This window comes from Solanum dulcamara, chromosome 1 (genome assembly GCF_947179165.1).
Source record: "Solanum dulcamara chromosome 1, daSolDulc1.2, whole genome shotgun sequence".
Taxonomy (NCBI): domain Eukaryota; kingdom Viridiplantae; phylum Streptophyta; class Magnoliopsida; order Solanales; family Solanaceae; genus Solanum; species Solanum dulcamara.
The window spans coordinates 7,291,942-7,317,958 of NC_077237.1; the positions used below are offsets into that span (position 1 = coordinate 7,291,942).

At 31.3% G+C, this 26,017-nt stretch overlaps 2 protein-coding genes across 3 annotated transcripts; one reads left to right on the forward strand and one right to left on the reverse strand.

The window, feature by feature from the left end:
- Window positions 1-2,495: 2,495 nt before the first annotated feature.
- Window positions 2,496-6,615, reverse strand: LOC129900223 (eukaryotic peptide chain release factor subunit 1-3-like). Of its 2 annotated transcripts, none has more exons than XM_055975149.1 (2): window positions 6,514-6,615; window positions 2,496-4,155 (listed from the first exon to the last, which is right to left on the reverse strand). In XM_055975149.1, exon 2 carries the CDS (start codon window positions 4,109-4,111, stop codon window positions 2,798-2,800), a length of 1,314 nt encoding a protein of 437 aa, XP_055831124.1. In that variant the 5' UTR covers window positions 4,112-4,155; window positions 6,514-6,615; the 3' UTR covers window positions 2,496-2,797. The 2 variants fall into 2 exon arrangements, with proteins under 2 accessions (XP_055831124.1, XP_055831131.1); XM_055975156.1 differs by having other exon boundaries at window positions 2,496-4,150; window positions 6,514-6,610.
- A 14,028-nt stretch (window positions 6,616-20,643) lies between these two features.
- Window positions 20,644-24,139, forward strand: LOC129900239 (protein SMAX1-LIKE 3-like). Its single transcript, XM_055975167.1, has 3 exons — window positions 20,644-21,981; window positions 22,262-22,502; window positions 22,767-24,139. Exons 1-3 carry the CDS (start codon window positions 20,780-20,782, stop codon window positions 23,880-23,882), a joined length of 2,559 nt encoding a protein of 852 aa, XP_055831142.1. The 5' UTR covers window positions 20,644-20,779; the 3' UTR covers window positions 23,883-24,139.
- Window positions 24,140-26,017: the final 1,878 nt, after the last annotated feature.

The following is a 26,017-nucleotide window of genomic DNA, read 5'->3' on the forward strand; positions in this document are numbered from 1 at the left end:
AAAATTGTGATTTCCAACTCGTTTTGAGCTCTATTTTTATGGGTTTTTCAACCATGAGTTCCTTATTACCAATAGAATGGGATTGTTCAATAAATTTCCAGATTTGACCCTTTTCGAAAATAGTTAATTTTTGGACCATTTTACCCCCGGTTCCGAAACCTATCAATATGGGTGTCATTGGACTCCTTGTGACGTGTATGTTTCATTGTTGATAGTGGGTTGTCATTCCGAGCGCTGAATTCGAGAGTTACTTGTCCGGTGGAGGTATTCGAGTGCGGTTTCGGCAATTGAGGTAGGTTTGGCTATCTTTCTTTGAGATTGAGATGGGGTAATTAATCATTCATATGTTATAGACTTTGGGATGGGGTTGTAGTATGAGTTGAGAATGTTATATATATTGTGATGTCTGTGTGGAGGCTTATTTATTAATGTGTTGCCGTGACGGGATTTATTTGTATTACATAGCCCGTGTGGGGGCCTTATTTGTTATCTTATTTGCTTTGAGAGCATGTGAATTATGATTTGCCTAAGAGAGAGGCTTGAGTATATTATTTGACTTGTGATGCCGCCTGAGAGATTGAGTTGGGGTTTTGAGCATACTTGAGTATTGAAATATTGTTGAGAAAGGGGTGAATATTTAAATGAAAGTGTGTTCTTCCCGTTACTATTTATTGAGGGTGAATATCATGTGTAGGTTAAGTTTTGAGAACTTTGAACATTATACCACATGTGAGTTGATTATTACTTCCATGCATATGTGTTTTGATGCATTCATCCTCATTCATCACATCATGAAACATGGGAAGTTGAGAAATATGGAAATTCTTTTTGAGAAAGAAAATGAAACACCTTTAAACCTTTGTATCTTGAGTCCCTGACCGAGGCAGTTTTCCGGTAGGGTAGTGGATGCATTGTGATCCCAACCTTTGTATCTTGAGTCCCTGACCGAGGTAGTTTTCCGGCAGGGTAGTGGATGCATTGTGATCCCTTGACCACGAGGAGGTGGCAAGGATAATGAGATATTGTGATTGAGGTATATGGTCTGCGAGACCCCCATGGGTCCTGCTTGGTAGCACAGCTCGGCAGGTGTATACGACAGGCTGTGCGACAGTCTTGATTCCACCGTACCACCACATCATTGCATCATCATATTGCATTGCATTGCATTGACATTTGTGCTGCTTGAATTATTTGATTAATTGTGATTATGAGTTGTTATTATACTTTATTCGTGCCACTATATATATAAACTGGCGGCACCGATGCCGAAGTGGGACTTTTCTATATGCAGGTGGAAGCGTTCCTTAGTTTATTTCATAGGTTTGATTAATTCCTTATACTCAGTCAGCTAAAACCTACTGAGTACATGTGAATTGTACTCACCCCTACTTCTGTGTCCCTTTTTGATGCAGATACTAGTCGGGGTACCCCACGTGGCAGTTAATATTCTAGCGGATTGTGTAATTCTCAGATTAGTGGTGAGGTCCCAGAATTCGGATCGTCACTAGTCTATCTTTATTTTTCAGTCTTTTGTATCATTCAGAGACTTATGTTGTATCTTCAGATTCGAACCTTGTATTAGATGCTCTTTATACTTATGACACCAGGTCTTGGGATAATTTCTTCATTGTTTTTTTTTCTTTTTATTTAAATCGTGGAATCACTTTCCTCTTTGGAAGTCTTGTATGAATTTTATTTTTAGGGTTACACATCAGATTGGGTTTTGAGATGTGTGCCATCATGACCTCAGTTTTTGGGTCGTGACAAGTTCTCTGTTAAAAGAACACAGCACACACACACACCCCAACCGCGGCAAGAAAAATATCAAAAGGAAAGACTTGGCAGGTGTTACAATAGAATCAAGCAAAGCATAAGTATCAGTTGAACAAATGCATTAGTTCTTCCAAAATGAAATTGCACTAACAAGGTTCCTAACAGATAGAAGCAGTAAATAAAGTACTCATGCTGATTGAGCAAAGCACAATGGCCTCAACACATAATACCTAACTTCAAAGAATTGCAAATACACGAGATCTCTTGCTAGTCGATTTTGCTCCCCTTTCACTCAGATGCACAAGATCATCATTTCTTTGTTTTTCTGAGGAAGAACTTAGATATTAGCTTTCTATCCAAACCTACCCCATGCTAATCCTATGTAAGTGTAGAGTACTTAAGAGAGATGCTACCACTTCAGATTCCATTATTAACCTGCAGTCTTGATAACATCATCTTTTGTAAGGTTATTCAGTAAGCATTGAGGTGTTGCCATCTTTCACTTAAAGCTTCATTGCCACAACTTAATGCAGAAAACTGACTTCTAATCAAGAACTGAAAAAATGACAAATAATTGGGTGCAACTCTTAAAAATCGATCCAATGTAAATTGAAAATGAACTCCTACGCAGCATAGACAATACAGCAAAATAAAAAATTCAAGGTTGATAACAATGGATGTTGTTTGCATAGGAGGAAATGAAATAGCAAGGTGGGTCGCGGTTCCAACTAGCAATTTAAACCCCATTACAAACAAGACATAGTTCATAACAGCAATAGCAAACTCACAAGGGTAAGGTGGATAGGCTCATAAACAATAAGAAGTCCTATTTCCAATTGAAGATGGTCCCAAAAAGAAACCTGTTTCACATGTAAAGGAAAGGAAAACAATTTTTAACAACAGCAAAGACTCAGTGATAAATACTAAGGATGATAGCAGGAAACTCATTACTAAGTTACCCTCAAACTTTCAACAAATTGCATCTCTTTATCCATCATCTGGGCTAAGGAGACAGAAATAAAGCTTAATCAGAATCCTCAAAATATTCATCTTCATCAGAAGGCTCATCAAACGAACGCATGTCAAGCTGGTAACGAAGGATTCCCCCAATGCCGCCGAATCCTCGGCAGAACTGTGACCCCTCTTGAGACCTGTTAGTGACAAACTCCAGTGAACAACCAAAGGTTTTGTACTCATTGGCAAACCACTCCAATAGCGGCATTTTGTCCTGGACCTCCAATTCAGCTGAATTTTCAGTATCCTTGAAGTTACTTTGATCAGCCTCTTGGTCCTTGTTTAGGTGCTTAATGACAATCTCATTGGAAACACTATTTTTCAGCACATAACGGTTTATATCAAGATTTTCCCAAACAACAAGAGTTTCAACAGCTCCCATCTCCAGAGCTTTTATTGTGTCATCCACACCAAATACATACTTTCCAGTATCTTGACTGATTTCCTCAAAGAATTTTCCTATCAAGCGTTTTTCTTGTATGAACTTCACATTTGAGAGAATCTCAGCAGATAGCTCAATGGCCTGACTGAATCCATTTTCCCCACCATAGGACACATCAACCACATTAAGTATCTTTGCCTGTAAACGTGGATCAAACATATCAGACTGGCTCAGCTCCGTCTTGAAATCAGCTGACCCAGCAAGTATTAGTCCAGATACATTTGGCTGACTAGTGGCTGGATTAATGAAGAACTGAGTAGCAAGCTCTGCCGTCTTCCTCACATAGTTATGGCGTTTCTCCATTCGAAGACGAGCAAATCGAAGAGCTGATTGACCTCCTCTTCCATGCTTCTTGGGAAGGTCGACAGTGAATTTATGAAGGATTTCCCTAGTGTTGCCACTTAAGGTCCCAAAAAGAGTGCCATTACCATCCATGACGATGAAACCAAACTTCTCATCTGATTCCAAAAGCTCACCCAGAGGTCCCGTGTGAAACTTGTTGTCACATAGGTACAGAGATGCGTTTATGGGCTTAAAAGGTGTAAGGTCAAAGGTTACCTTCTTTTCCTTCCCATCTTCAGTCATTATAGTTCCAGTATAAAGGACCAAACCATTAGGAGGTACCTTATTATACAGTTTAAGCCTCTGCTGGGCAGACGTTATTGCACCAAGAACAGACTGACGATTTACTCTGCTCTTAATATTTGATGCAGTACCATATTCTTCCGCCAACATCTTGGTAATCCTAGATATCTGATCACCAGGAGGAATAATAAGAGAGATCATACTGGTACCATTTCCTCTTGCAGATTCAAGGGCTTTGATTAACTTTTTCATTTTCCATATTTCAATATTCTTGTCATTTTCTTGGCCATCTGCCATTGCAAATTGATACTACCACAAGCTGAGCTACAAATTAGCCTGACCTAGGAAGCAAATTGAAGACAAATTAGAGTCCACGCCGATCGGGAATGTAAAATTCAGAAGATAAGTGAGAAAGATAATGTCAGAATAGAAGTAGAATAGAAGTTACAGGTATATTCTCAAGTACGTACTACTAAGCATTTAACAAAGGAACTTCATCAATAAGTAAAAAGTTGACAATCTCAATTAAACAATCAAAAGTAATTAAACCAGATAATGCACATTTTTCAGCACCTTAAAGCTTTTTTAGCTATCAAAATGGTTTAGAGGAGAAATATCATTTAGTCATCCAACACCTTTCTGTCATTACAAACTGTGGACATAATAACCTGATTTCTTATTGGTTTTATCTTGCATTAACAAGTTACACATGCAAATAGGCTGAGGTCTAGATATGAATGGTATCATTTTCCACAATTGGACTTCATCACACACAATTGAGGATATTTCTTCTTTGAAAAGAAATAAAAAAAATTAACCAACTCACCCCTGACTACCAAAAAGAAATGGCATTCCTTGAAATACAGAAGTGGAGTACAACAGGAGAGTATACATCTTAAGAATTAGCAGCAACCAAGCCTTTATCAAATCACGATTACCCTCTATCATCTTCTCATGATAGAATACCTTTAAGACTAGCTTCTCTTGATTATCCAACACTTTTAGTGCCTGGACACTTCATCTGGTTTGACATTCCCGTGTCAAATGGGTATGATAGCATGTAAGTGGTTCATATGGATACTTCAATATTCACTTACGATCTACTTTCATGGAGACATTTTAAATGTAAGTCAATTATGATCTATTTTCATGAAGACATCTTAAATGTAAGCAGGTAGTTCATATCTATAATTTCAACTTCTTATATACTCCAGGGCTTCATGTAGTAGAGAGGGTTCCTAGTCCAGGAGCAACTGCCCCAGCAAATAAATGTAAGTTCAGCAATACAGTAAGTACAAAATCAAACCCCCGTCTAGGCTGAAATCTACACCTGATTTTCAATGATAAGGACAATGCAACTTTATTAATTTCTATTTTCTAAAGAAACAATCTGAAACAACAGTAGTACTATCTCACAAGCAAAGACCAAGAAAATCATTGCACGTAGGTAGAAGAGAAAATATGAAATTTCTGCAGCATAAGCACTAACCAAACTCTTTTACCACTAGAATCAAAGGCAAACAGATGAGTTTATATTCAAAAAAAAAAAAACTAAACAAGCCTCCACACACACTAACTAACTAAAACCACTTCTCTTTCAAGATTCTGCAAACCACAAATCATGGAACAAAAAAGAGATTGGGTCTTTGACATATTCATTGGGCAGTCATTTCATACATTTTGAATCTTACAACAACAACAACATCATAACCAGGGTAATTCCATAGGTGGGGTCTGGGGAGGGTAGAGTATACTCAGACTTTATCTTACCTCGTAGAGGTAATGAGGTTGTTTCCGAAAGACCATTAACTCAAGTAACACATATCAAAGCAGTTTGAAAAAGAAACATACAAAAGTAAAGAGGGCATACCAAATAATATGAAAAAAAGGAACAATAAGAATAGCTAAATAATGTGATAACCGAAGCACAGGAAACAACGGGGTGTAACAAAAATCATAGGACAGGAAACTACGAGTTACTACTACTGGTATGAACAAAGAAACAGGTATGGTGCACCAAACTACCACCAAGCCTATCCGTAGGAAAGCGAGACAACGATCAATTGCCTACAAACCTTCTGCCCTAATCCACGACCTCCTATCAAGGTCATGTCTTTGGTAAACTGAAGATGTGACATATCCTGTCTAATCACTTTTTTTTGATATTTCTTTGATCTACCTCTACCTATCCTTAAACCTACCATAACAACCTCTCGTAGCTCCTCACTCGGACATCTGCACATCTTCTCCTCACATATACGAACCAGCTCAGTCTCGCTTTCCTTTGTCTTGTCCACTACAAAGGGCACACCCACCTTATCTTAAATATCTCCATTCCTAATTTTATCTCTCATGGTATACATTTCAAACCTCATTTTAGTATATCTTCCCTGTAATTCCTCTAGATACCAACACAACATAGCTCTAGTAATGATTTCTCAGACATATACAACTATAACTGAGATTGAATCAACCAGTAAATCCTCAATAAACAAATCAATTTGAAGATACTCCAAAGCAAAAAAAAATGGTTTTTTTTATAAAAAAAAATGGTTTTTTTTATAAAAAAAAATCACAAATCCTAGCAAATTACTCCACAACGCTTCTTTTAGATTGAATTCAAACAATCTCAAGTCAGAATTTGAAGCTAAACATGAAAATCCAAGGTAATTTTCAGAGAAGAGAAGGGTTATAGTTACCTGTTCGAAGCAGCAGGCGCAGTAGCTCGAGCAAAGCTGGCTGTTGAAAAAATGTAGAAACCCTTTTGAGCTTATTATTTATACAATAGAATAATATTCTTGATCCCAGACCCATGTCGTGTGATTTCACTAATCGTTGTTAGTTGTAGAATAATATTCTTGATAGTCTGTAACTTAGAAATAATAAAAAACTGAATTTTATTGTCAAGATGGAAGTTCAGGAGGTATTGTTTCATAATGTATTTATTGTATTATATTGTATAATACTTTTTTTATTTTATATTAATTGAATTTTTAAGGTAATGTACACATATTAAAAAAATATTTGAAGAATAAAATTGAATCATATTTTACTCTATTACCCTTTTGTTTAATCAACATCATATAGAAGATTAAATGTGAAATCATAAATACAATGAGTTTTTTATTGGAATATAATTTTGTAAGTAGTGTAGTTTAACTCTTAGAAAATTACAAAATTTCATTAATGCAAAGGGTAAACATGAAAAAAGTTTTAAACATTTCTCTTGAACTTTGAATAATTCAACTATTTTGAACAATGAAAAAAACTCTAGAAATTCAATTAATATGAAATAGACGGAGTATTGTATTGTAGTGTATTATTCTAATGAATATAATATTTAAATAGATTGTATTGTTATCCACTGTTACATAATGTCACACATAAGTGTGGCAGCGGAACAGAAGTCGGGACAACCGAACTGGTATCTACCGGAACCGACCATGAAAATGGTGGTTTCGTCTGGAACCGGACCGGACCAGTACCAGTACGGACCGATAATTTCTATAATGATCGTCCCAGTCCAGTACATACCAGGACGGAACCAGGACGGACCGAACCAGTATTTTAAAATTTAATTATTATTTTTAATTAGTTAAATCAATTTAATTAATGAATTAAAAAATCTAAAATACATTATTAATTTAATGTTTCTTCCAAAATACATTTTTCAAGTTTAAATTTCAAATTTCGAACTTTTAAAGTTTGAATTTTTAAAGTTTAAATTTCAAATTTAAAAATAGAAGTTTAAACTTTTAAAGTTTTAAAGTTTGAAATATTTGAAAATTAAAATACATGAAAAATACTTGACTTAAATTGAAGATAATAATTAAAAAAATTAAGGTGAATAGCCTATTATTTTATTTATAAAAAAGTAATTAGTACAATTTATATTACAATTTAAAAATATTAGAAGAGTACCTAATCGACACAGCCACATTCTAGAAAGGGTTCTGTTTTAATTAGGTTTCTAATTATCTAATATTTGTACTCTCCAAAATAGTCTTGTCTTAATTCTTCTAACATTTCTCTAGTTACTTATTCCGGAAGTGGTTGTATAGTTTGTTCCTCCAATGCATCCATTCCGTCTTCACTAGAATCTGCCAAAATATTGTCAACATCATATTCAAATTGGACAGGTAGTGTCGGACGCTCAAAATTCCTACACTCCGCATTAATCCAATCCCTAAATAATATTGATATCTGTAAGTTGTCAGATGCTAACGAATACCTATTATCTCATATTTGAAATTTGGATGCACTAAAAGCTCCCTTCGAAGCTACTGAAGATGCCTGAATAGTAAACAAATCTCAAACAACCCGTTGAAGCTTTGAAAATGCCTTGCCGCGGTTCCTTCACCAATTCAAAAGATCGGGTTTGTCTTCTGCATCCTTAATGTTTTCCGTTCCCTGATTAAGAAATTCATCAAAATCATTTTTTTCGTTAGAAGTAAGTCCTAGATAACTTTCTAACATATCATCAATATTATCTTCAGAATATTTACATTTAGATGTTTGGGGTTCTTCTTGACGTACTACTTTATTTAAAATTATAGAATTATACAAGTCATATAATTTTCTAGTTTCATTTTTAATACTATATTTAACCGTGGATAAACTAGGTTCTTCATCATCTTTAATACCTAAATTTAAATAAATTTTTTCAACCACTAGTGATGCATCAACTTCTTTGTATGTTGGATTTAATAAACAAGCAGTTAAAAAATTGAGGAATAGAAAAAAATATTTTTAAAATTTTTCAATCGTCTTAGCAATAGAATCTTTAAATTTTTATTTATTTCGATAATCATAAAATTTAGTTGAAATTGCACAAATATTTGATAAAACGGAACAAATAGTAGGGTAATAAAGTCCAGAAATTTACTTTGTAACTAAGAAAAAAACTTTTAAAAACTCCTCAAGTTCTTTTACGTCATCCCAATCTGTTTCTGAAAGTCTATAATCCATATTTGCATTATAAGCATTCCAAACCATTTGCAAAGGTTTTTTATATTCATAAGCTACCTTAAGCATTTCATATAAAGAATTTCACCTAGTAGCAACAGTTTTTGGAATTTTTCTATATGGGAGATTAAATTTATGGCACCTATTTTCAAATTCTTTACGTCTAGATTTTACTTGACATTTAAAAATAAAATGACATGCAAATTCACATTTAAATCAACCATTATTATACATTGCTATATTATCTCTAACAATTAAATTATAGATATGTGCAGCACATCTAATATAAAAATCATCATCATAAATAGGGCTAAGTACACCTTTTAAAATATCACTAACAATTGTATTATTAGAAACATTGTCTAAAGTGACACTCATTATTTTATTAGTTATTCCAAAAAACTCGGTAACTCTTAAAATAGTTTGAGCAATATAAGCATCGATTTTTAAAACTTCACAACTTTTGTAATCCAAAATATATTTTTGTAAATTTAAAATTTCATCAATCCAATGACCAATAATTGTAACATAATCATTACCATTTACACTACGGCTCATATCAAAAGTTATAGCTATTATACAAGTATTATAATTAAATAAACAACGAAGATAATGAAAATATTGGCCTTGATAATCAAAAATGGTCTTTTTAATAGTGTTTCTTGAAAAACCATTAAACGAAGGATTATACACTAATATAATATAATGAATAAACCAGAATTTTCACCAAAACTAAAGGCAATCCAGTAACAATGATCATTTTAGCTAATTCTTCTAGATCTCTTTCTTTATTATATGATCGATGTGTACTAAGGCCAGAAATATTAGAAGGGTTTAATGTCGATTCTACCATGTTAGAGCCTTCTACTCCTACAGATGAATCAAGAAGGGGCGTACCATTTTTTATTACACCCGCTATCGCGTTAGCTTCCAAAAATTCTCTTTTACAACAACCCATCAAATGATTTCGTAAATGCCTTGCACCACCAGCCTTTCCGCAGTTTTATAGTTCATGACATGTTTACATTTATTACAATTGCTTTAGTTTTATCTTCACTTTGAGTCATAAATTGCCAAACAACAGATTTTTTTTATGTTCAAGCTTAGACTTAGCTCTACTAAGATGTACAGGGGGAATGGGAGAGGGAGCGAGAGCGAGAGCATGAAAAAGACTAGTAGCCGTATGTGGCTCAGTTTCATCATCATCAAAAGTATCAATATCATCATTATCTACATTATCATCATCATCATCTAGTAATTCATCAAAATTACCATATCTTCTATCTAAATATTCATGGTCTAATTGAGTATTACTATCAATATCAAAATAAGTATCATTTATATGCGTATAATCATCCGTATTAATATGTAATGGTGGTTGTCCAGTTTTAGATTTAGAAGAACTACAACCAAATTTTTTTTTTGTTAAAACATTACCAACACTACTCAAAATTGATTTTTTTACCTTTTCTTGAAATATTTTTATCTCCAAAATTCATATTAAAATTTTACAAATATGTAAATTAAATATAATACAAAAATTAAACACAAACAAATAAATAAGTAAACTAGTGAAGACTAAATAAGTGAACTATTAAAATTTTACAAATATGCAAATTAAATATATTACATAAATTAAACACAAACAAATAAATAAGTAAACTAATAAAGACTAAATAGATCAAAATTGTAAGTTGAAATGAATGTATCGAACGTGTGCGTAAAAGCAGACGTAAAAGCCGAAAATTGTAAGTTGGAATGAATCTTGAAGCTTGAAGATGCTCCAAAATTTTAATCCACCAAAATTCTCCAATTAATAGAATTTAATAAGTAATAACACTAAAGAGAGTATTTTAGAACTTGAAAGAGTTGAGAGTTGAGAATTGAGAGAGTAGAAATAAGTGTGTAAAAATTGAGAAGTGGTGGGGGGTTTTATAGTTAAAAAATAGGACCTAAATGTTATTTTTATAAACTTTAGGATATAAAAAAATAAAGAGGGGGGAGGGGTAGGAGGTTATTTGGAGGGTTGGGGGTTGTTCTAGCCGTTTGGGTGGGCCCATCCAACAGCTAGAACAACAGCTATATTATTAAAAAAAATATTAAAAATCTGGCACATAACGGACCGGACCGGTACTGGCACAAACCAAACCGGGACGGACCGATAACCCCTAACCCCTCCATCCCATTACCTATTCCGTAACCCTACCCCATACCCCTATCGGCACAGATCAGATTGGATCAAAACTGGAGCCAGACCAGCAACGGTACCGGTAAGTGCCGGTTCCGTCCCCAGCCTTAGTCACATATGAATAATTTGATTGATAAACTTACAAGAAAATAAGGTAAAAGGTAGAGTTGCAATAAAAATGTAGGATAAAAAATAAAATATGATAATTAAATAATAAATAAAAACACAATGAAAAGAAAATATTAAGGTAACGATGCGATCACACTAAATCAGTGGTTACACAAAATAAAAAATTTCGTCGTTATATAACGATGAATTTAAATGATACGATACATCAAAATTTAAGTAACAATCAAAATAAACATTGTAAGTTTGTTTCAAATATATACAATAAAGTAATTAGTTTACAATAAATATTGTTATTTCAGAAAAAAGACGGTTTAAAATTAATTTAAACTTTTAGAGAAGAAATTGATTTTAGAAAAGAGAGTCGCCACTTAATTTTTAAGAAAATTAAGAAACCTTAATTTTAAAGACTCTAACAGATTTAAGTCTTAAAATTAGAGAAAAAGGGTAAAAGGTTCTTAACTTCTTATTTTCACTTTGAGAAGGTGCTAGCATTCAAAGTGATCACTAACGCGTGGTTATCCGACGATTTGAAAAATTATTTGACTAATTTTTGAAAATATTAATTTAAAAGAAAATGAAGACTTTAAAATTATTTTTTTAAAAAATGATCAAACTTAAACATTGAAAATAATATACATGTATGAAAAAAAAGTAAAAATTTATCAAATGACTAAATAAGGTAGAAAATCATTTAAAGAGTAAATTAAAATAAATTGGTTTACCTTTAGGGTAATTTAATTAAATTAAAATAAATTAAAATTAATATCTAAGCAAGTATAAATAACATAAGTAAATAAATTATTACAACCCGAATCAATATAAATAAATAATAAATAACACATGAAAATATGGCACGACACTTAGTTTCTGTACGCCTGGACTAAGCTGTTGGGTCATCTGCGTTTTGGGCCTTAAACACAATTCCACTTATATCACAGCTATATATACACTGTTTATTGGATTGTATATACACTATATACAGTATATACAGTATTATTTCTGTATATCAAACTATATACACACACTGTATACCACCTATTTGTTCCCTGTATCTGTTATACATCAAACTGTATATACACTATATATCATTGTTTATAGCATTGTTTTCTTGCATATCGGACTGCATATATACTGTATATCAGTATATACAACATTGTTTTCCACTTGTATTCCATGTATACAGCCCAATATCAATATTCAAACCATAAATATTAGTTTCCTTTCCATGTATCAACTTTTCAGCCATTCGAACAAGATGATGAGAGACTAAAAACTCAACGATATGCAAAAATGAAGTCCAAAGATGGACTCAAATTGATATTACATGCACCAAAATAAAATTACATAAGCATCTACTCATTTTAAGCTAAAACCAAGGAATATATCATAATATTTTAAGGTATCAAATTGATGGGCATCTTAGAGCTGACTAACAACATGTATATATGTAGACAAAGGAAATAAAAGAAGAAATATATTCAAGTAACTAAAGGACTAAGGAATTAATATATATGCTATACTAACTCAAATTTTTTTTTAAAAAATAAATCAATTAGGTTATGAAAGTTCTAACGAAATAATAACTTAAGCATATTTTTGTTATCTAAATCATGTTAAAAGAAGAAATTGAAAATATGAAAATATATATTGTCAAAAACAACTACTTGAAAAAATAATGAACAAAACTAAGAACTTTCATAAAATAATTCTAACACATGCTAGCTAATTAATCCTGACACATGTTAACTATAAGAAATTTCTATCATTAATCTAGTTATTCTCAATACATGCTAACTAAAAAAAATTACGAATCAACTAAATATAAAATATGAAATAATTAAATAAAATAAAGATGAGAAAAGATTTTACCGACGACGAGCGGAAGATGACTTCACCACTACCCAAGGGCTTGATGGAACTCCAATCCACAAAAAGAAAAATTAAAAATTTAGACTCGAACCTTCGCGGGTTTCGACGTTATAAGAACTTTGTTCTTAGCCTAAATTTTGACTTCAATCTCCTATTTTTCTCGAAGTAAAATATAGATTAAAAGCTAGAAATTTTCACAACTTTTAGGTTGGGGACAAGAGTCCAAAATCCTAGCCAAGTAAAAAAAAAATCTAACTTTTGGATGTCTAAAAAGACCTTCCACTTCTCCCTCATCTTAATGAGAATATATGAACCTTTATATAGGTCCAAAAACCCCAAATCCCTCAAGGATTTTCGATGTGGGAGAACGAGTTTTTTTTTAAAGTTATAAACTAAAAATTTTAAAAATACAAACTATAATTAAACTAACTTAATTAACATTGTATTTAGTTAAAAATAAAATCTTTTTGAAATGATTTTTGAATAGCCACATAAATAGTAATTAAAGATATAGTTATATAGAAATATGTATATTATACCAAAATTATATAAAAAGATAAGAAGAGTTAAGAAAAACATGAAAATATCTTTATTTTTATAAAAGCTAATTATTTTCAAATGTTCGAAAGTTAAAGAAACTCGATAACTAATTTACGTTGTGGAGAGCCAAAATTGGGTGTTATCAAATATAATTTTGTTTAATTTACATAATGTAACGACCCATTAAATCGTTTTGAGTATTAGGAATTTTTAGTTCATAAAAGACTCATCCCGTAAATTTTTAATTGGGTATTTTGGATTTTTTGATAATTACGATTATTTAGTTGAGGGAAAAACTTCGATAATTTATTTAATTAGTGGGTTAAAATGTTAATTTAATTAATACTCTATAACAATTATTAAAGGAAAAGGATAGGATTTATAAATTTTTATATATAATTAGTTGGAGCAAAAAGAAAGAAAAAAAATAAAAAAAAATGAAGAGAACAGCGACAAGAACAGAACGCAGAAACTGGGGGGAAAAATACGGAGGAAGAAAGAAAAGAAAGGGGAAAAGAAAAATAAAGGGGAAGAGAAAAATAAGGATTTTCATTCCACCAAACTATCAAGGTAATTCTCATCCTTTTCATTAAATTTTTATGCAATTATGAACATATTTTTACGGTATATTGGTGGAGAAATAATGCTAAAATAAGGAAATATGACCCTAAGGTTCTTCACATAAAATCTTGATTTGAGGGTCGAATAACGATCCGTTTTAGCTGAAATTTGACATGTGAATTTATTTTATCATGAGTGAACATAATCGGAAAGAAAATTTCAGATTTGACTTTAATGACTCGGGATGACTTTTTGACCAATTTTTTATCCGAAAATAAATATAGCTATATGAGTGTCATTGGATTCATATTCTTATGAAGATTATGTATTTGAATATATTTTGATCATTCGAAAGCGTTACGAGAGGTTCAAGTTTTAAAGTGATTATTTAATTTAATTGAGGTTTAATCCTAGTTTTGAAATTCATAAAATATGGGAGTTGACATGTTAAGTGATATTAAGATTAGGAACGTATTTATAGAATTGAGTGAGTTATTGGGGCTAGGTTAAACATATATATAATATTGGTGTTTACGGATTAGTTTACTTATAAATATCATATATTTGATAGATTGAGATTGGTCTGATGCATTGAAGAAGGGGAAAGACATTGGTGGATTAGCTTGCTTTACTTCGGTTATTCGATTGAGGTAGGTTATGGTTTTTATTCTATATCATAGATAGACTTTTAATAGTGATTGATATTCATTGAGTAACGTGTGAAGTTTACTATGCATTTAATTATTGTGGTTTGGATGGTTGATATGTTGTTGTGATTGGTCTGAAATTCCGAGACCGTGAAATCCATAATCTTGAACTTGCCCTATCAAAAATGGTGTCTTGAATAAAGAAGGCTTGATGAAATATTGTTAATGAAGTAAAATGTAATCATGAAGAATGATAAATTAATTATATTTGGATTGGGTGTCACATTCTAACACGGTATATTTGGATCGGGTGTCACATTCCGACACGATATATTTGGATCGGTTGTCACATTCCGACATAATATATTTGGATCGGGTGTCACATTCCGACACGGTATATTTGGATCGGGTGTCACATTCCGATACGATAATATTAAAGGAAAATAAATTAAAATGACTTAATACTACCTAATCTCCAATAACTCATTTTCCAAAAGAGTGTGATATGGAGGCTTGAGTCCTCATGTGTGATCTTAATATTGTTGATTGGTTATGAAATTGTTCATTGTGTGATCTTAATATTGTTGATTGGTTATGAAATTGTTCATTGTGTTGTCACTTGATCTTGATCTTGTTGGTTGCCACCTGTTAAGTGCTACGGTTGATTTCCTGCTATTACTTATTGCATATTGATTCCTATTTTGAGTCGGCCGATGATACCTACTCAGTACATGTTGTCTTGTACTGACCCCTACTTGTATCTTTTCTTGTTTTATTTTATGGGGTGCAGCGAGTGTTCTACCGACTTCGACTCGACCTCAGCTCTAGTCAGTCTCTAGTTCATAAGATTTCAGGGTGAGCTATCCTTTTAGCTGATGATGGATTCTCTTAGTCATGACATGATATCCTTAGTGTTCGGACAAGAACTATGTCACTTATTTTATTTTAGTATTTGACATTCTAGACTTAGTATTTTAGAATTATATGTCCTTGATGTGATGACTTTTAGATTTTGGGGAACGTTATGTAGTAAACTCTTGTGGATTGTTAATTCTTACTTTATAAGTTTGAGCTTCCGCGTTGTTGTTATATTTTATAAGTTGGGGTTTGTATCGTTGGTTCTCCCACCTAGGAGGTTAAGGGTGGGTGCCACTCATGGCCCATTTTTGGTCGTGACACATAATAAGTAGTCACAAGTCGTAAGAAGTATACACGGACTATATAATATAGTTTGCCAAAGTATAGAAGGTGTACACTAATTATACAATATAATTTAACTACACTGAGCTATATATTAACTATATATTTTGATAAACTCAAACAAAAGAATATGATCATTATATATTAACTATACACTGAGTATACATGAAATATACACTAACTATTCAATCTCGATCAATTCTAAATAGTCCCAAATTTTAGATATGAAATCCTTTCGATTTTTGAGTCTTTTGATATATAATCGCTCAAAATGATTCACGTTTGCCGTACGTCGACTTTTTTTAAGAAGAAGAAGGAGGAGGAGGATAGTAGAAGACGAAGACGAAGACAAAGGGAAGACGAAGAATAAGGATGAAGAAGAAGAAAACTTGCCAAATTTTGAAAGACAAAAGTGCCGAATGACCACTTATTGCAATATAAAGTGAGCTATTTTTATGTAAGAAATTTAACCTAGTGGGCGTTTTGTCTAATTTGCCCAAAATTTAAATTATAGCTATTGAAATTTAATGGAAAACTTACAGATATCTCTCTAGTTTAGGAGCTAATTATTTAGATACACTCTAATTTGCAATATTACGAATCTTACCAAATTTTGGTGCATCCAAATACACGTATATTTGGATACATGGGGTCAAAATTAGATAATTTGTTCTAAATATACTGTATCTAAGTAGATTCGCATGTATCTGAGTTGCATAAATAATTCTCTCTCACCTCCCTCCCACCTCTCTCGCTACTCTCCCATATATCTGGTATACCAAATACATATAAATACTTGTATCTAGTGTGTATTTAGTGTGATTCGCATGTATCTGGTATACGTGACTATCTCGCTCGCCTCCCTCCTCATTTTGCTCGCTTTTCTCCCTATTTAAGTGTATGAGGCAGCAAAACTACATGTAATTCGGATATATCTTTCTCATTATATGATAGAAAACTTTTAATTAGTAGTAAAATACATAATTATTTGAAGGTATATGAGAATTAGTATGTATAGTATGAATGTATATCTAATACGATAATTTTCCCAAATTTAATTGGGAAAATTCTGTGAATTGACAAATATTATACTATTATTATGTGATAAGGGTATAGTTTCAATTAATTACACGAATTGGGTATAATTTAATAAAAAAATTTATTATACAAATCTGGAGGCTCACATACAAATCTAGAAACGAATATACAAGTCTCTAAAGCAAATTTGACAGTGAATATACAAATATAGAAATAAATATACAAATCTAGAAGTGGATATACAAACATGGAAGCGAATATACAAATCTGAAAGCGAATATATAGTAAATATACAAATCTCTTTAAAAGTCCAATTTGTATAATGCAACGAGATATACAAACGAAAAAGCCTAATTCGTATAATGCAGTGAGATATACAAATGTTAATGACCATAGCAAACATAAATATAACTATGAAGAGTAATTTGAAAAACTATGCCCATAGAAAGTTATTAAACTTAATATTTTTTTTTTAAAATGAAATATGCCCTTTGGGCTTTTTAAATGAAATATGCCCTAATTCGTATAAACTTAATATGTTTGTCATTTCTGAAATAATTTCGCCGGTATATGAGGTATTTCTGAACTATCTATCTTCAATTAATTAGCCTACTAACCAAGGCCCAGAATGTACTGGGTCAGTCCAGAGTGTGATGGGCTGAGAACACCCACTTCTTTTTTTGTTTTATATGGTTGGGATATAGTTCTTATCATTTGATTATGAGTTTGTTATATATATGGTTGGTTTAAAAATAAATAAATTATACTATTAATGAAGTTTTTAGTTATGATAAATTATCGTTCTAGTTTTGTTTTAACTTACCATACCAAGCTTGATATAACAAGTTAAAATCGTAAATCAATTTAATTCTATTAAGTAAAATTCTTTATATGATTAGTACGCAAAATATAAGCTCATATATTTCTAATTTCATAACGTGCTAGACAATATATGTCATGATTCATGAATTATTAGTGCTTAAAATTATAAAAATGCACTCTCGAAAATTATTGTACGATCATGCATATGATTAAAGATTAGATGGATATCTTTTTATGAAAACAAAATAACCTATGTGGGCCATTATTATAACTTTATTCTCGAAACACAAAAGTTTAAAAGGAAAAAAAAGAAAAAGAGAATTTTTTTTAACAACAATTAAATACATAATTACAAAATGTTATAAAGATATAACCCCAAAAAATTAGCATTCAAGGATATGGTCTTGTAGTTGATAAAATTATTGAGAATGATCAAATCTCAAGTTTAAGTTCAAAATATCAATGCGACCATTTTTTTTTTTTATACAATATTAATTTATGTGATATTTTTTTTTATTTTAGTCATTCCAAAAAGTTAGCATCCAAGAGTATGTGGTTGATAAAATTATTGAGAATTATGAAGTCTCAAGTTCAAAATTTCAGTCGAGACAAAAATACTATTCTCTCTATATTAATTTACGTGACATTCTTTTCTTTTTAGTTATTTCAAAAGATAATGACATTTTTTTTATATTTAGTAACAATTTAACTTCAAACTTTTTATTTTATTCCTAATGAGATGATTTATAACCATAAATGTATCTATGGCTTATTTATGGATCACAAATTTAAAAGTTTTTGACATAAATTCATTCTTAAACTTCATGCCCAATCGAACATCATCAAATAAATAAGGATAAAGAGAGTATGTGATTTTTAATTTATCCATATTTTGATTGACAACGTTATCCAATACTTGTGTCAATATAACGTAGTAGGTGCCTTATAAAATTAACCTATATATGTGCAAGCTTATTTAAATACCACGATTATATATTAGAGGAGAAGAAAAGTTACGTGAGATATTATATTATTCAAACTCTTCAAATATATCAATAGGCGTGTATCAAATTTTCTAAAAATAATGTATATTTGAAAGAATCAACATGAATATAATAACATTTTGGAGATTCTGAACAACATAAAAAAATTATTTTTAAAATTAAATTCATAATTTAAATTCTGAATTTGCCTTTCTTAGATTTTGATGAAATTTAGTTAATTATCCTACCAAGCAAATAATGATCTTCTTTTCACCCAAAAAAAAAGAAAGAAAGAAAGAAGAAGAAGATGATCTAATCAATATATATATATATATATATATATATATATATATATATATATATATATATATATATATATATATATATTAATAATGATTAGAATAAAATGCCAATCATCATCTTTTTAAAGAATACTTTTTAGGTAGTAATCATCCAAAGAAAGCTTTATTCCTTACTCTTTTTGAGTGTTAAAAGAGAAAGAAGATTATTGAAGCTTCAACACACACTTCCCAATTCCTTCAAACCGACAGTCAGTCCTCATTATCACCTTTTCTCTTTTTTTATACCAAAGTTCTGATTTATAAAACTACTATTCATATCATACTCATCACTCAATTTTGTATACTCATAACTAGGGTGGAAATAATACAATTTTTTTTTGATATTGGGATTTTAATATATGATATTTGATATGTATTTTATCTTTTTTTTTTAATATTAGATATGGTATTTAGTCACTATAAAAGCTTCCGAAGGAAAAAAAGGGTTTCGATGCTTGTCTGTGTGAATCAAGTTCATAAATAATTCATATATATTTATCATAATACTAGCATGTATATAAAATAGTATTAATATATTATTTAGATGTTGAAAATTTGACTATTTTATTTTTATTGAAATATTTTTTTTGTATAATTGATTAACGATGGAATTGCTTGTACATAGATACAAAAATTAAAGTCATTTAGAGGTTTTTATTTTTGTTAGGATTTAAACCATGGTTTAAATTCATTTTGTTAGTAGATAGGCCACACTCTTAAATAGAAAAAATGATAAATATAGTCCTCAATGTTTGGTGTTAGTTCAAATTGGTCTTTGAAATTTGCTATTGGATAGTTTTGATTCTTCTAAGTTTTTCAAAAGTGAGTTGGTCATTTGTATAACAAACTCTGACCGTTAGATTTAATTGGAATAGTGAAATTCCTTTTTAACCATAACACCAAGAAATTTCCTTCAAATCTCATAAATTGCTACACAAAACTACAAGAGATGTAAAAAAAAAAAAACAGATAACAGAACATCATAAATTGCACCTCATAAATCACAAATAATAAACATATTTTTACTCCAAATGTGAATTCATGTTAACTCCTATATTTTCACAGTTTCCAATTTTTTTAAATATTTAACTAAGAAATAAAATGCTCACTTTTGACAAACAGAAAGGACTAAAACTACTTAAAATATACCAAAAGGGCCATTTTTAACCTACCTCCAAATATAAGGCACCATTTTTATCATTTTCTCCCCCCCTTAACTTTGTTGCTAGAAGTAATTTGTAGCCAAGCCAAAAAAAGTAACTCTTGTAATCTAAATTACCCTTTATACAAATCTGTGAAAGATAAAGCCCACATGTTTTGTTTTTCATAAAAAAAGTTTAGTATAGCCTAAATTTATTTGAATCATTCTTAATTAATTATTTCTAAAAAAAGCTAACTAGCTTAGTCCAACTTCTAAATATCCATTTTGCCTTTATCCCTTTATATGAGAGCCAAAAAGAAAGAAAGAGAGAGACAATTTAGCTTTATCTCACATGCTTTCCACTTTCTCATACTAAACCAACAACTACAAGAAAAGAACAAACTCCCCCTCACTTCTTTTTAACTCCTATTAATTCCCTTCACTTGTTATGAAATTCAAGAATCCAAAATCTTGAATTTTTCTTTCTTTCAACTTATATAACGCTATTCTGAATCATAAATCAATTAATCGACGTTCTAACATGAGGACGGGCGGTTATACTTTCCAACAATCATTAACTTGTGAATCTTCAAGTATAGTAAAACAAGCTGTGAACTTAGCTAGAAGAAGAGGTCATGCACAAGTTACTCCTCTTCATGTAGCAAGTGCTATGCTTTCATCTTCCACTGGTCTTCTTAAAAGAGCTTGTCTTCAATCCCATACACATCCACTTCAATGCAAAGCACTTGAACTTTGTTTCAATGTTGCACTTAATAGACTTCCCACTTCTGTTTCAAGTCCAATTTTAGGTCCTCATTCACATCTCCCTTCACTTTCTAATGCCTTAGTTGCTGCATTCAAAAGGGCTCAAGCTCATCAACGTCGTGGATCGATAGAGAATCAACAACAACCAATCTTAGCCCTCAAAGTAGAGATAGAACAACTAGTCATCTCAATTCTTGATGATCCAAGTATTAGTAGAGTCATGAGGGAAGCTGGTTTTTCTAGTACACAAGTGAAAAACAATGTAGAACAAGTTGTTTCTAGTATGGAGATTATTACTAGCACAAAGCCATTAGTACTAGGAAACAACAACACCAACATGTCACAAATAACATCATCATCAACTAGTCATCATGTACTAAATTTGTCACTTAGTAAAACAGGACAACATCAAGTTACAAAGAATGATGATGTGATGAGTGTTGTGGAAAGTATGATGAATTCCAAGAAAAGGAGAAACATTGTTGTTATTGGTGAGTGTTTAGCAACAGCTGAAGGGGTTATTAGAGGAGTTATAGATAAGTTTAATAAAGGTGAAGTTCAAGGAGACATGAAACATGTGCAATTCATAAGTGTCCCACTTTTCACACTTAGAAATGTTTCAAGAGAAGAGTTTGAGATCAAACTTAGAGAGCTTAGGACTTTAGTAAAAAACTATATGAATAGAGGGGTTGTTTTGTATTTAGGTGATCTTAGGTGGGTATCTGAGTTTTGGACAAAATATGGTGAACAACAAAGGAATATTAGTTACTATTCTCCTGTTGAACACATGATAATGGAGCTTAGTAGATTGTTGAATAGTGCAATGGGAGAAAATGGAAGGCTATGGCTTCTTGGAATTGCAAGTTTTCAAACTTACACAAAGTGTAAAACTGGATATCCTTCTTTACAGACCCTTTGGGATCTTTATCCACTTACCATTCCTGTTGGAAGTTTGGGTCTCAGCCTCAATCTTACAAGGTAAATATTTCCAAGAAAATAAAGACAAAAATAAAGATACTATTTTTATTTTCTTCGTCTTGCTATGATTTCTTCACTTTCGTTATTTCTTTTTTGATATGTTTTTTCCTTGAGTCGTGGGTCTATAGGAAACAACTTTTTTACCTTACAAGGTAGGGGTAAGATGTGCGTATACTCTACCCTCCCCAGACTCCACTTATGAGATTACACTGGATATGCTGCTGTTGTTACATAAGTTGGGGCTTTCTTTAAACTTTCCTCTTCTTCTTTTTTTCTGTAGTGATTTGCATAGTCACTTTAGGAACAAGGCAGCAATGGATGGTTCAAGCTGGTCACTTGGTAGAGCTGGAGTTGAGAAGAATCTAACTTGCTGTGCTGATTGTTTAGCCAATTTCAACAAAGAAGCTAAAACCATTTCAAGCATACAAGTTAAAACTGAGTCAACAACTTATTCCAGCTCAAGTTTGCCTTTATGGCTCCAAAAGTACAAGGAAGAGCACAAACAAAAAAACAATCAAAAGGTCCTTATTTTATTCCATTAATCCTAATCTTGAATTTGCATGCATGAAAGTAGTACTCTTCTAATCAATTAATAGTTATTATCTCAGAAAGTCACTTTCTTTGTTGAAAAAAATTAGAATCAAGAAGAAAGACAAAGATAATAACTATTAATTGAGCGACATCATTTTAAGAAATAATTGACTTATATATTATAACATGTTATAGTAGACAACCTGTCTTATTAAAGACTAATTTTTTGTTTCTTGGTTCTGTTTGTTTTTCAGGAATCTGAATTGATGTTAGATCTATGCAAGAAGTGGAATTCTATTTGCAGTTCTGTTCATAAACAACAACAACCTCATTTTCTTGAGAAAGGCTTAATTAATCCACTATCTTCATCACCATCTCCTTGTTCCTCTAATTCAATATCCTCTTCAAATGACCACATGATGAAAAGTTCCACCAAGTTGCATAAAAGTCTTTTGAATTGGCCTGTCATTTTTGAACCAAATCAATCACCAAAAGAACATCAATTCTTCATATCTGATCCAAATGAAGTCATTAGTAGTACAAAGCCAGAGCTTTTATCCAATCCTAATTCAAGTCCAAATTCTGCTTCTTCAAGTGAAGCAAGTGGATACATTGAGAACATTGATAGATTCAAGGAGTTCAATTCAGAGAACATGAAAGTCCTTTGTAAGGCATTGGAGAAAAAAGTTCCATGGCAAAAAGACATCATTCCTGAGATAGTAAGTACAATTCTTGAATGTAGGTCAAAAAAGAAAGAATCTTGGTTGTTCTTTTTAGGTGGTGATTCTGAAGGAAAGGAGAAAATTTCAAGAGAATTGGCGAAAATCGCGTTTGGTTCATCAGAAGAAGAAGATCATAGCTTTATTTCCATTGGAATCAGCAGCTTTTCATCAGCAAAATCTGATTCAACTGATCATAATCAAGAAGTGATTAGTAACAAGAAAAGATCAAGAAATGAACATGGAAGGAGTTATCTTGAGAGATTTGCTGATGCAATTCAAGAAAATCCAAGCAGAGTTTTCTTCATGGAAGATATTGATCAAGTTGATACCTTTTCACAAAAGGGTATCAAGAAATCAATAGAAACTGGAAGATTAACACCTTCTGATAGTGATTTAGTGTCTTTTAAAGATGCTATAATCATTTTTACCTCTGAGAGCTTAAGTTCATCAGTTACAAAGAAATGTGATGATGATGATTACAATCAAGATTATTCTAAGGAGAAAAATCAAGAAAATATTGGAGATGATGAAAGTATATTGGATTTGAATGTTGCAACTCATGAGGAATTAGCAAATGGAGATGAAAATTTAGTTGGAATTTGGGAAGCAGTGGACAAACAAGTCATGTTCAAGATTCAAGTCTTGTGATAAACTTAGTAAAAACTCAAGTTGTTATGACTTTAATTTTTGTCTTTTTTGTTGTTGTTGTTACTTAAGTTTTAGTGTAAGTTTTTATTTTCAATATGATGTTAAAATACTGGGGAGGGGTAAACATGAGATTAACTGAAGAAGAAATAGGTCCCTTAGATTAATTAGATTAAATGGAGAGTTTGATAATGTAGGATTTTATGTACATGTAACACCTCATTTGATCTTTTGTAATACTACTACATATTAATGCTCAACTTTATCGCTTCCATTATATTTCTTTTTCTTTTTAGCTTCTATAGTTCTATATATGTATATATCCACTTCTAAATATACATATATATATTATCTATGTCCAATATCATATTTTGCCACAATTTTCTTAAGTCACTTACTCTTTTAGTAACTATTTTCTCTTCCTTCATTTCAATTGTGACCAAATTAAAAGGAATATTTATACTATAAGAAGTTGATCACTATATATGGGTTCTTAATAGAGCGTAAACTCCTCTACTGATCTGACTCTAGTGGATTTTCAAGAAGCCAATTCTTTCTCTCGATAGAAATTAGTGTTTTTGGATATTATTAAATAGACAATATTCCAAGAATAGTAAGTTGATTATTATATTTTGGAATTTAATCGTAGAGCTTATGAAATCTTGATTTTAATATAACGACTCCAAGAGTTAATCAAATAATAGAAACTGTCTTTATTTTAATTTCTGTACTTATTTTTAATATGAATATAAAGTTAACATGAAAGCAAGTGGAAGATCGAGGATGTACAAGGATACCATGCAAAAGAGACACACATGAAAAACTAAGGACCAGCAATTCCATGCACGTCGAAGAATATTTATGTTTTTTTTTACCCTATATATACACACTTCTATATAGTTTCATCTTCACTTTTGTGTGTGTTTCGTACGGAGAAAAATATTTTTCAATGTTTGATCAGTTAAAATTTTTGAAAAAAATATTTTCTCTAGAAAAAACTAAGTTCCACATATGACATTCCACATTAATTGTGTCCTTTCCACCAGTCCTCCGACACACCTCAATCTCACTCCTTCCATCTTCCATAATATTTATCTTGATTATGTACAAATGCTTTCAGAATACTAGTTAAGTTTAGTGAACACTAAAAAAGAAACGTAAGAAATTCACTTATATTTTTGAGGAAAAAAACATTTTCCTTCGTATCGAACACACCCTTCATTTCAAGGTTTTTCCTTTGAATGCATACATGGGAGTTATCTACTCCATCCTTAAGCATATTATTTAACCAATTCCTTTTAATTTGTTTCCAACCCTTGTATATAATTCAAAATATAGTTTTTTGTTTTGTTTTTTGCACTTGATATCTCTTTATCTTTATCTCTTTATCTTTATCTCTAGGCAGATCATTATTGCATGATGGAAATTAAAGCATCTGAATTTAAAATAGATCTATGTGTGTGATTCATAACGTAAGGGCGCGGCTATGCCAAATTAAAGTGACTCTTTTTTTTTTTGGAGGAAAGAACTTCAAAATATACCAAGGAAAAGAGGGTATCTATTAATTAATACTTTTGAGTATTTTGTAAAGTCTATATATATCGATCATTCGTTGTTGCATTTACTTTGTATCTTGCTATTTGATTGACATGATCTTGTCTTCCTGGTTGGATAACTTTTCTTTTGAACCAAGGGACTATTAGAAACAATATCTCTACCTCACAAAGTTAGATAAACTCTGCGTACATTCTACCATCTCTAGACCCCACTTGTAAATTTACACTTAGTTTATAATAATATATTGTTGTATAGATAGCGATTATGGAGTACTAGTACCTTCCCTTCCACAATCCACTATGTAGCCAAGGTAGCAAGTATTACGAGTTCTCTATCCCACGCATTTAACTAACTAGGAAAACTACTCTCATTCAGCTTTGCCAGTTGTCAAATTGAATTGCCTTTGTAAGGAGTTTGAATCATTCGTTCACTCTAAGTCTTATATTAAGGAAAATACGGTACACATATTAGTAATAGTTTACAGTATTTTGTAAAGTTATATATGTGGATTATGGAGTACAATCAAATTTTATTTCCTACATTATCATATAATTAGTATACATTAAAAACTTGGTCAATGG